The sequence below is a fragment of the Anomaloglossus baeobatrachus genome, chromosome 5 (assembly GCF_048569485.1).
Source record: "Anomaloglossus baeobatrachus isolate aAnoBae1 chromosome 5, aAnoBae1.hap1, whole genome shotgun sequence".
In the NCBI taxonomy this organism is placed as follows: Eukaryota; Metazoa; Chordata; class Amphibia; order Anura; family Aromobatidae; genus Anomaloglossus; species Anomaloglossus baeobatrachus.
In genome coordinates, this window is record NC_134357.1 from 405,006,542 (window position 1) to 405,018,772 (window position 12,231).

Below are 12,231 nucleotides of genomic sequence, written 5' to 3' on the forward strand. Positions count from 1 at the left end.
AGTCTGACGCTGGTAAGGGTGTTATCAGGAGAAGAGATGTTTCATTAGGTATCATTAGCATATAGATGGTACTGGAAACCAAATGTGCTGATGGTGTGTCCATTAGAGATATCATATAAAGAGAAGAGGAGGGGGCCTATGACTGAGCATTGAGGAAGCCCAATTTTAAGGGAAAGGGTAAAGGATGAAGTTTCAGCAAATTATATAGTGAATGACACAACTAAAAGGTTGGAGGAGATCTAAGAGAGAGTTTTTTGAAGCACAGAAAGTGAAGCATAGTGAGGAGTAACTGGTGATCCACAGTGTCAAATGATGCAGAGAGATCAAGGAGATTCAGTAGGGAAAAAATTATGCAAGCTTGGTATTGCCATAATTATATTAACCTGGAGAAAAATAATTCCAGGTGAATTTAATGCTCAATAAATGCCATAAAAAATACAATTTATTTTTTTTAATTTTACCTAAATTGGATTTTTTTTCTACAATTCTCCCATAATTTACATGGTAATACGAATGCTGCCATTTAAAAGTACAACTTGCCCCACAAAAAAACAAATTGTCATTTGGGTATGTGGGAGGAAATATAAAAAAGTTATGGTTCTTGGAAAAAATGAAAGTGTAAAATGAAAAGTTACAGGTCATCAAGGGTTAAAGAGAACGTATCACCAATCTGGAGCTTCCTTTTTTATTTAATAAAAGAGTGGACAATCCTAACATTGGAGTTTTACAATATCATGTAGTTATAAAACACCCAGAAATGTCCCTAATGTCCCCTGAAAGAGCCTAAATTTCTACCAAATTTGGGTGCTGACATTGTTATGACGTAAGCCTTGCAACCAATCAGTGCCGACTTCCTCTTCAATGGATAAGGACATTTGAGCAGGAAGTCAGTGCAGCGCTCACATCCTGCTGAAATGTCTGAAGGCGGGGAGACAGATGCCGGGCATTCATTGATCACGGGGCCCAAGTGTCATAACAATGTCACATGGGCCTTGGGAACATGACTTCAGACATTGCTGGAACCACGGCCACACCAGAGATATATATAGTATAAGCTTATTTATTTTTACAGGGGCGAACAAGGGTAATGAGTAGGGGTTGTTCAAGTAGTGTGCATCCCCTTTAAAACCAATGTAAAAATGCAGACCCTTTGTGGGGACCTTAGGGGACAGAAGTTACATTAATGTCTTTGCCCATAATCTTTACCGCTGGGTTGTTAAATTGCCTTTTATACAGTTATTTATTTTTGCAGAGAAACATCCTCTGGATAATGTACCAATTGTCATTGTTTCTTTTTTCTTTTATTTTTAGGAGAACCAATAGAATGTCCAAGTCAAGTACAATAAAGTTTAAAATAATTTTGGTTCTTGCAATATTTTTCATCACATTGCTTAGCTATAATGTTCAACTTAAGGTAGGTTCTTCAGAAGATAACATATTTTTCACGTTGTTTTAACTTGTGTAACAAAACAACTATTGCTAATTTCTCAGCAGATGAAGGACCATAAAATGCTACACAACCCCTGTAGCTCTGAGAAAGAACAGGCTACAACATTAACCCCATCAACTTCAACTGAGCCAAACAGAATAGATGTGCAAATACATGAGATAATGACTCTTGTGAATCGTACTCTTCCAAATGTGGATTTTACATTTATAAATGTAACGACCAGTGCCAAACACAGCACCGCAACCATCGTAAACTATAAACCTATGTACTGCGTTGGAGACACCATAACAGTTCGGTTGGAGATGTGTAACTACTTGGGTGAAATAAAAACCTATGGAGGAGACTTCTTAAGACCTCGTATTTTTTCTCCAAATCTTGGAGCTGGGGCCTCTGGGGAAATTAAAGATTTTAACAATGGGACTTATAATATATATTTTACTCTATTTTGGGAAGGTGAAGTGAAGATATCTATACTCTTGATGCATCCCAGTGAAGGAGTCTCTGTTTTATGGAAGTCAAGGAACAATAGATACAAATATATCAAATACACCGGTAAATTCCTCAACAAAAATGAAGAAGTAGAGACAGAATGTGGATTTTCTTTAGATACAAAAAGAGAGATATGTAGCTATGTGGATGAAAGATATGCAGAGCCCTTCTACTGTATTAGACCTCCCAGTGTAGCTTGTGAAGCTTTTATAGCTTTGAAGAGTGGAAACAGTCCTTATACCAATCTGACCGGACTTCAGAGGAATCTCTTTAAAAGGTAAATTCAGTTTTCAATTGCATTAAAATAGGTAAAAATATATTTTGCTAATTTATTGGATGATTTGCTTGTTTTGGAGCATTTTTTTTAAAAACAAATAAAGATGATAAGCACCGCAAAACAAAATGGATTAAATGTACTGTAGCCAGGGCTATGACTCTATTGCTATAATAGACAACGGGCCAGTTTTAGACAAATTGTGAATTTGGGAAAAGTTCAAAGTTTGAGGAGTTTATATTGTGTTTATTTTCAAGTCCTTAACTCAGGGCTGTCAAACTTAAGGCTCGAGAGCAAATCCGCAAACTGGGTTGCCCATTAAACCTGGGTACTTTCCCTGTCCTCCATAGCGGAAAAATATCACCCTCCATAATTTTGTCACTCCCCGGAGCAGTCGGGTTGCTTAGATCCGTTTGGTCCGTGTCTGGAGGGGTTCTGCATCTGGGGCACCATCGATCAGTTTTAAATAAAAGGGGAAATAAAATAAAAATAGTCCGACTACGCCACTTGTGGTGTGCGGCCAGGGATGGTAGGGCTGCCACTGCGGGTTCCCGTGGGGGATGATGGATGGGGGCAGTGTGGATGGTGGAGCCCTCCGCAAGTAGGGCTATTCCCCAGGGGGTAGGTGAGGGAGGCGCAGGCAAATTACTCAGTCCAGACAGGGGAGTGCAGTTTGGTCGCTTTACTTACAAGCTGCGTTCGCACCCTGGAGATGTGCTGGATCCCAGGTGCGCCTGAGTCCTGTGTCCCTTTGCCAGCTGACCTGGGGCCACTAGCCCACCTTTGCACTCCTGTGTGTGTGGGTCCTCCCTGGCGTGGATTATTTGGAGGTCCTCCTGGTGTCTGGGTCCTGCCGCAGGCAGCTTGGACTATTTAAGGGAATATGTCCCTGTCCTCGCTTTGCTGCTGTTGCCTCGGACATTAGTGGTGGTAGATGAGTCCTGGAAACCCACTCACCAGCCAGAGTTAACAGATGGCTTGAAGTCCTGGTGTATTCTGGATGCTGCACCCCCTGCGTGCAAAGTACTGGAAGCCCTGGATTTCTACTCCCACAGGATTCCACTGTCCCTGGAGCCTGATCTCTCACTCTCCAGCTACTTTCTCCTCTGAGTTGCTGATCTTTCTACTCAGGTCTTAACAGGGTCTTTGCTACTTTCACTGTGTCTCAAGATTCCGTTGTCTATCTTGACACCTCTCTCATTCTTGCTACTGCTCACTTCTCATTCCTCTCCTGAACTCTCAACTCCTTTTCTCTCTCTCTTCTGCTGTCTAGCCACACTTCCGAGGCCACTCGCTCCTCCCCCAGGTCTGGTCCCTCCCTCTCCAGTTGGCTGCCTGTTAGCTCACAGTGCCCAGCCCTGTCACCTGGTTCTAAGGGAGTCCCCAACCTGGTTTGGGTGTAAGTGTCCTGGTGTGCTAGTGTGTGTACTGACTGGCACAGTTATGTAGGACCCGCGCTGTTAAGCTATGTGCGCACTTTGCGCTTTTTTCATGCGTTTCTGCAGCGTTTTGAACTGCAGCATTTTAATGCCAAAATGCATGCGTTTTGATTTTGAAGCAAAGTCTATGGGAAATAGGGATTTCTTGTGCACACAATGCTGTTTAAAATGCAGCGTTTCAGTAGCAGAAAATTTGGCAAAAACTCAGCGTTTAAAGAAGCAACATGTCAATTGTTTTTGCCGTTTTGGCTGCGTTTTGCTAACATTAAAGTCAATGAGAACTTTCAAAACGCATCCTAAATCTAAATCCCAGCAATTTACATGCTTTTTTGATGCAGAAAACATGCTTTTTTAACAAAATAAACGCATGCCTTTTTGACTTTATAAGGGCATGATATGTCCCTTTACACACACACACATAGTCTGACAATTAAATTAATGAAAATCCATAATTTAACGTTATTTTATGCATAAATATTATAAAACAGGAATAATTTTAATAAAATTAGATATTTCGTGTATGATTTTAATCATGATATTTGTTATCATTTTTTTTCAGTTTTTTTCATAGTGTTTGAATGTTTAAACTTTATTTAGTAGTGTATTTGTATTCAAAACGCATCTGACTTTAAGCAATGAAAAAGCATGTAAATCGCGGTAAAAACGCAGCTAAAACGCGGTAAAAACGTAAGCGTATTTTCAGCGTTTTTGTGGACAAAACCAAATTTGACAAAGACAATTTCTGCAAGAGGATGCGTTTAGAACTGCAAGAAATCAACGTAAAGTGCGCACATAGCCTTACAGTGATGTTACCTTGTTTTGTGACACCTGGTTACCGCAGGGGCATCACAATTTTTTTAAAATTTTCCTCCAGTTTGTACTGTGCATGCACTAAAGAGGCTGTCATTCACAGTATTAATGGTAGATGCAAAAATTTGTAGGTTAGTAGTAGGTGTGACGTTATTTCCGTCACATGTTGTTGGCATCACTTCCATTCCGGAGTGCAGCTCGCCATTCAACGAGGTGTGACATGCGCTCCTCATCTTTAGCCCTCTCTCACTGCATCAAAGAGAAGCTGCAGGTAAAAAAGGGCAAATGGTGGTAGGATATTAAGGGTCTATACTGCTGTTGGTATGCCTTTGGTTGGGTAAAAGGGGGTCTATAATGCTGTGGGGTTGCCTATGGTAGGGTTTAGGGGGATCTATAATGCTCGGGGGATGTCTGAGGTGGGATCTGAAGGGCTGCAATAAATGTGGGTGCCTTTGTTGGGATTTGTGGGGGATGCCTTTGATGGGTTTTGAGGAATGCACAATTCTGAGGGGATTACTGTGGTGGGATTTTAAGGGTCTGTAAAGCAGTCAGGATATCTGTGTTGGGATTTGGAGAATGTGTGCAATGCTATAGGCATGTCTGTCTTGAGATTTGGGAGGGTATGCAATGCTGGCAGGACTCTCGTGGTAAAATTTGGGGGAGGTTGCACTGTTGGATGCTTGTCATGATTTGTCTGCACTCAAATACTCAATGTGTACACATTGCCTAATTTGGCAATCTGGCATTGAGTTCAATGAGTTCACCTGAGGTGACATCAGTGAGTTCAATGAGTTTACCTCAGGTCAGTTCACTGCAGGTCATAGCTGGGGTACTGTGAGAACCGCCAGCTGTGACATCAGGTGAACTCAGTGATATCACAGCTCACAGCTGCGGCTTCATCAATGTGTCTCAGAGGCAGCAGTAACCAGTCACATTTCTAATATGACTGCATACTGTGACCTCAGGATGTAGTAGAGCAGGCATCGTGGGACCTTGTGTGAATTACGTCGAACCTGCAGGGTATTTTGGGGGTTAGTAAATTACCTAATTAATCACTGGTGGAGATCTGCATGAGCCCTTACAATTACATGTGGCCCTGTGAAGGCAAAAATAATGCTGATGTGGCCCTGTTTAAAAATGAGTTTGACTTAACAGCTAGTGAGTGAGGACACATGCGGTCAAGGCACCTATTCTGTGCCCTTACATGTGCTGCTGTGTGATGTTAGAGCTATATGTGTAGTGACAAGCAAAAGTGTAATAATTAGAGATGAGCAAACCTCCCAAGGTTTGATTCAGTTCTTGTTTACCAATTTCACCTATGTTCATTGAACGTCTCAACAAAGATATCTGAACCTTATTGAATTCAAGGGGAGGCAAAAATAAAGACACAGGCAACATCTTTAGGGGGGCCCAAAACCTGCCAAAACAGCTCAAACCATTTTACTATTGTGGCACAGACATTAGCTTCCTAGACAATTAGCATAAGAAATATCGAGGGGGATGAGTGACAGGTATAGGCCTGGTGGGCTGGGAGCCCTCATACCTCATTCAACAGGTCAAACCTCTTTCCTGCTCAGCCACATTCAGGTGGCTGCAATATTAGCTTCATAAACGGTTATTGCTAGACACATTTAAGAATTGTAAGAGAGGTAGATGAGTGAAGGGTAGCTGCATGCTTGCCAGTCTGGAAGCCCTACTGCTATAGGCAACACACTACAATGGCACCCAACTAGGAGTCCACATCCCTATTTCCAAAAATTAGGGATAGTCACCAGGACAGTTTTATCACTTGTCACAGAGTACCCATAGTGTTTTGGCCCAGCAGTAAGGCATGGGCCATGCACCAAACAGGGTCTGGCCCAGAATTTAAAGCTCTCAAATGAAGAGGTGAATGAGTGACAGGAGTAGGCCTAGTCCTCTGAGACACCAGCCACTACAGACAAGACACAACTTGAAAACGCAACTTAAAGTCTCCACATTGCCAGAAATTAGGGGGAGACACCAGAACAATGGCATCAATTGCCTCACAACACTCATAGTGTTTAGGCCTAGTAGTGAGGCATGGGCCTTACACCAGACAGTGTTTGGCCCAGAATTTACAGCTTTCAAATGATGCTCTTAACTTAATGTTATGATTAGAAATTGTGCTGACCACTGGGTTGCCACTCTGTTAGATCCACAGTAAAAGAGTACATTTTGCCAAATGCTTCCCCCTTGGAAAGGGACACGTGCATGCTGGAGTATTTAAAAAAGCTTCGTTTTCCCCAAGGCAGCAATGAGGCATATGTAGTTTTGACACTCATTGAGTTTTGATCCAGACACCGTGTGACAGTAAATTACTAAATAGAAAAATGTATTCTGTACTGTAAGTCTTGGAGTATTGCTGTTATTCACAGCAGGAGTGTCCAGAAAGCTTGGGCACCCTGCGCTGCGGCTTCCAATCCCCAGCTGCCTAGTTGTACCTGGCTAGACACAAAAATTGGGCGAAGCCCACGTCTTTTTTGTTTTTTTTAATTATTTCATGAAATTCATGAAATAATTAAAAAAAAAAGGGCTTCCCTATATTTTTGGTTCCCAGCCGGGTACAAATAGGCAGCTGGGTGTTGGGGGCAGCCCGTAGCTGCCTGCTGTACCTGGCTAGCATACAAAAACATGGTGAAGGCCACGTAATTTTTTTGGGGGGGGCAAAAAACTCCTGCATACAGTCCTGGATGGAGTATGCTGAGCCTTGTAGTTCTGCAGCTGCTGTCTGTCTGTATGGAGGAGAGCAGAGAGCAGCTGCAGAACTACAAGGCTCAGCATCCTCCATCCAGGACTGTATGCTGGAGGGAGAGGCAGGGGGAGTAGAACTGCAAGGCTCAGCATACTTCATCCACTAGTGTATGCAGGAGAGCAGACATCAGCTGCAGAACTACAAGGCTCAGCATCCTCCATCCAGGACTGTATGCTGGAGGGAGAGACAGGGGGAGCAGAACTACAAGGCTCAGCATGCTCCATTCACTAGTGTATGCAGGAGAGCAGACAGCAGCTGCAGAACTACAAGGCTCAGCATACTCCATCCAGGACTGTATGCAGGAGTTTTTTGCCCAGCAAAAAAATGACGCGGGCTTCGCCATATTTTTGTATGCTAGCCAGGTACAGCAGGCAGGTACGGCTGCCCCCAACCCCCAGCTACCTATCTGTACCCGGCTGGGAACTAAAAATATAGGTAAGTCCTTTTTATTATTATTTCATGAGTAGGTATCTCTTATGTATGACTTTAGACTCTGCATCGGTCTGCTCTCATACTCCCTGCTATAATGCTTTTTCCGTAGAGAACCATATGATCTACCTACTACAAGAATTGTACTCACCATGTTTTGACTCATATACAGCCTAGGCTACTCATATATTAGTGTACGTTTCTATTTTATATTTTATTATACTCCCTCTAGCTTACACCCTTTGACATCCTGTATGCTCATTTCTCTATTCTATTCCCACAGCAGGTGGAAAAAGCACATTTGTATACTTGATATCCTTACCTGTTAGTGATTCCTGCCCATCTTAGGTGAGCCTTCCCGCCTCCTTTGTATCACTTACCCCTTACATAACGTACCACCTTACCATCACGAATCCACACCATATAATTCTAGAATATGTGGGATTTCCCCTTTTTTATGCCTACATACCCTATACTTTACGGATTTCATTGATGCTGTGTATCCTTGATTCTTTGCTGTATCCTCCCCATGATTTATGTATGCAATTCGTACTGTGATTGTGTCGCCCGGGGACCAGGGGTACTCAGATCCGGGCCACAGAGTCACTTCTGTGGGTACCACGGTGGCGTGACCCGGTCTGTGATCCCAGGCTCCACAGTAAAAGGGGATTTGGGTAAGGGAGATTGTCCGTGACGCCACCCACGGTTGTGGTGAAGTTGGAACACCACCGCTGCCTTGGACGGGGATCCCGGGAGCGATGGTATGGAGCAGCTAGATGTTATTTCTCCCCTCCGTGGGTAGGGGGTTGGTAGCCCCGGGGCCCGGTGATAGGGTAAGCAGGGAACAGGGCGCAGTGCTGCAGTGCGGTGCCCGAGGGCACGGGTGTACTCACAAGAAAGTCACACGGAGTCACTGGTGAACTAGAAATTGCCGGTGTCCGCAGCCTTTGGTACGGGGGTGTTAGTGTCCCACACACGGTGCAGCAGCCCTTGTTGTTCTTCCCCTGCAGCCAAGTGCCTTTCTCTCCACTCTCTTCCTCTTTCTCCTCAGCCGGGAACGGGGAATCCACTCCCCTGTAGTGATCCGGGTACCCAGGTACCGAGGGGCCACCGCCCTGCTCCGGCTACCTGTTCTGGCCCCTTCCTCACTACGGCCTGTCCCGGCCCTTTCAGAGCACGCTCACTCCCAGCCTGGGAGCTACAACTCCCGACTTCTGTCCTGTCTGTCCTCCACACACTCTCTGCCCCAGCCCCTCCCCTCTCCTCTGCTTTTCTCTTACACTGGGGGCTGTGGTTTGTCTGGCTGCACCGGTGTGAGATCAGATTACCAAGGAGGATTAACTCTTTCTGTGACAACCTGGCTGTGCCAGGGCGTCACACACCCCCTTGGTAAAACACGGCCCGTCCTCGGGCCGTCTAGGCACCAACATTTATTTAAAACTGAAAAAAAAAAAAAGGATAAAACATTTTAAACATTTTCACACATGCATTTCCAATCTTCCCACAGCGGGATGCACATTACTTCAACGTTGCAACAACAAACAACACTTTTAATAATGTCAACGTAACGGGTCCTTTAGTCACCCACCCAAACGACCTAGCCTTGGTGCTGCCCCTAGGAAGTGGGCAGCACCCCTTGACCCCAGTCCAGAAACGGTTCTAGATTGGTCAACGGGACCGGTACTTTGCTGCCGTTGCGGCCGGGCGGACTGCCGGGGCCGTCGTCATCTCCGTCGCGGCCGGGCGGACTGCCGGGGCCGGTGGCAGGGTGGTGACAAAGGTGAGGACTGGGGACCCCAGGTCTGGGTCCTCCCCAACAGGCGCTGCGGGCTCCGCTACCGGTAACAGGGGTAACGGGTCGGTGCATCGCTGCGGCGGCTTCTCCAGGAACCAAATGTTGGCAGAGTCCTGGCGTCCCTGCCTTTACAGTCCTTGTCACATAAGCTGCGGTTCTTCTTCCTCCTCCCCCTTGGTACTCGGGAGCAGTCCTTCCAGCAACTTTTAAAGTTTCCCTTTCGCTTCCGGTCCTCCGGAGCTTCACTTCCGCCCGCGTTCTCAGGGGGGCGGAGCCTCTTTTTCGCGCCCACCGCTTGGGGAAGAAGGCGTTGGGCGGGAGATTTTCGCGCCCAAAATGGCGGCAAAGATGGCGACTTTCAAGATTTTTGCAGCGGATCACCGCTGACAGTCCAGAATAAGGCGCACTTCCTCCAGGTAACTGGATGGGTTCGATCCTGTTCGTGACGCCAAATGTGTCGCCCGGGGACCAGGGGTACTCAGATCCGGGCCACAGAGTCACTTCTGTGGGTACCACGGTGGCGTGACCCGGTCTGTGATCCCAGGCTCCACAGTAAAAGGGGATTTGGGTAAGGGAGATTGTCCGTGACGCCACCCACGGTTGTGGTGAAGTTGGAACACCACCGCTGCTTTGGACGGGGATCCCGGGAGCGATGGTATGGAGCAGCTAGATGTTATTTCTCCCCTCCGTGGGTAGGGGGTTGGTAGCACCGGGGCCCGGTGATAGGGTAAGCAGGGAACAGGGCGCAGTGCTGCAGTGCGGTGCCCGAGGGCACGGGTGTACTCACAAGAAAGTCACACGGAGTCACTGGTGAACTAAGAATTGCCGGTGTCCGCAGCCTTTGGTACGGGGGTGTTAGTGTCCCACACACGGTGCAGCATGTTACGGTTGCTGCGAGCACTAGAGACTATGTCCAGATTTCTTGCTACTGCACATGTGCGAGCGCTGGAGACTAAGTCCAGATTTCTTGCTACTGCACATGTGCGAGCGCTGGAGACTAAGTCCAGATTTCTTGCTACTGCACATGTGCGAGCGCTGGAGACTAAGTCCAGATTTCTTGCTACTGCACATGTGCGAGCGCCGGAGACTAAGTCCAATCTTGGAGCCATTGCACATGTGCGGGTGACATCATCGCTGACACGAGGTCACATGTCTCTGACACCTTCTATGCCGATTGGTCGCTGGTCATGTGCTTGTGACGTCTTGCTCGGTGATAGGCCAGCATGACGTCACTCCTGTCATTCTAGCAGCGGATTTGGCTCTGGTGTCCTCCATCTTGGATGAGGCACAGAGTCTATATAAGACCCTGACACACGCCGCATGGTGCTCAGTCCTCTTGGTTCATGCATATGAGTAGACGCTCTGTGCGCGTTCCTCTAGGCATTCCTCTGTCTATGCTAGGTGAGCGCTACCGGCAGGGTAGCGTTCTTATACCTTACAGCTTCGGCTCCTGTCCGTATCCTTACCTCTTAGGGGAGCGGACATAGGCAGGTGCCTGAGGCACATGGTCTGGCTGGGCCTTGTGATTCTACTCGTAGGTGGACGTTGCCGCTAGGGTAACGTTCCTTATACTGCGTCTGGCAGTTGTTCGTATCCTCGCACACTAGGGGAGCGAACAGAGGTAGGAGCTTTGTGCGGCTTACGCTGCTGTTCGTCTCTTTTGCACCACTAGAAGAGCGGACCTAGGCAGGTGCCATATCTAGGGGTTCGTGTCCTCGCACACTAGTGGAGCGAACGCAGGTAGGAGCTTTGTGCGGCTTACGCTGCTGTTCGTCTCTTTTGCACCACTAGAAGAGCGGACCTAGGTAGGTGCCATTTCGCACACATTGCCTTTGTCTCTGTGATTATTAACAGAGATCATTCCACACACCCTCCAAGTAAGGGAGGAATTGCTTTACTTACTTATTATATCCTTCTGTGAGTTAACAGAGGTATTGCACTCTGCCATAGTCTGCAGCAAAGTCTTTGCACGGTGGACCCTGACTGTCTGATACTCCTTTCGGTTATTGTCAGACAGCCCCCCGTAACACAGCAGCCCTTGTTGTTCTTCCCCTGCAGCCAAGTGCCTTTCTCTCCACTCTCTTCCTCTTTCTCCTCAGCCGGGAACGGGGAATCCACTCCCCTGTAGTGATCCGGGTACCCAGGTACCGAGGGGCCACCGCCCTGCTCCGGCTACCTGTTCTGGCCCCTTTCTCACTACGGCCTGTCCCGGCCCTTTCAGAGCACGCTCACTCCCAGCCTGGGAGCTACAACTCCCGACTTCTGTCCTGTCTGCCCTCCACACACTCTCTGCCCCAGCCCCTCCCCTCTCCTCTGCTTTTCTCTTACACTGGGGGCTGTGGTTTGTCTGGCTGCACCGGTGTGAGATCAGATTACCAAGGAGGATTAACTCTTTCTGTGACAACCTGGCTGTGCCAGGGCGTCACATGATTCTTACCATTTGTATTGTCAAAATTATCTATATGCTCTTATTGATGGATGTCCTTTTGTTTTGTTTTGTTATATATAACAACTCATCTAGTCTGTCCAACCCGAGGAAAAGGATTCGAAATCAACTACCTGTGTCCATTATACCTTTATTTTTGGGAAATATACAGTGTGCCGGAGTTACTCTTCTCTACCTAACCTTTTTTCTCCTGAGCACCTGTGGAAGGTGATGCGAGGTCTTTTCTTGTATATACAGACAAAGAGACAGACTGACAGGGAAAGAGACAGACAGGGAAAGAGAGGGAAAGAGAGAGACACAGACAAAGAGACAGACACAGGGAAACA

The 12,231-nt window shown here is 46.7% G+C and overlaps 1 protein-coding gene across 2 annotated transcripts in view; it reads left to right on the plus strand.

The window, feature by feature from the left end:
* The window catches only part of LOC142310220 (NXPE family member 1-like), a 171,020-nt gene that overhangs the window by 71,205 nt on the left and 87,584 nt on the right, over positions 1 to 12,231 (plus strand). The window contains exons 2-3 of one of the 2 annotated variants that reach the window (XM_075347707.1): positions 1,312 to 1,414; positions 1,492 to 2,216. In XM_075347707.1, coding sequence (XP_075203822.1) covers positions 1,325 to 1,414; positions 1,492 to 2,216 — 815 coding nt within the window. In that variant the 5' untranslated portion in view covers positions 1,312 to 1,324. The remainder of the gene's footprint in view (positions 1 to 1,311; positions 1,415 to 1,491; positions 2,217 to 12,231) is intronic. The other variant, XM_075347708.1, reaches the window with a different exon arrangement.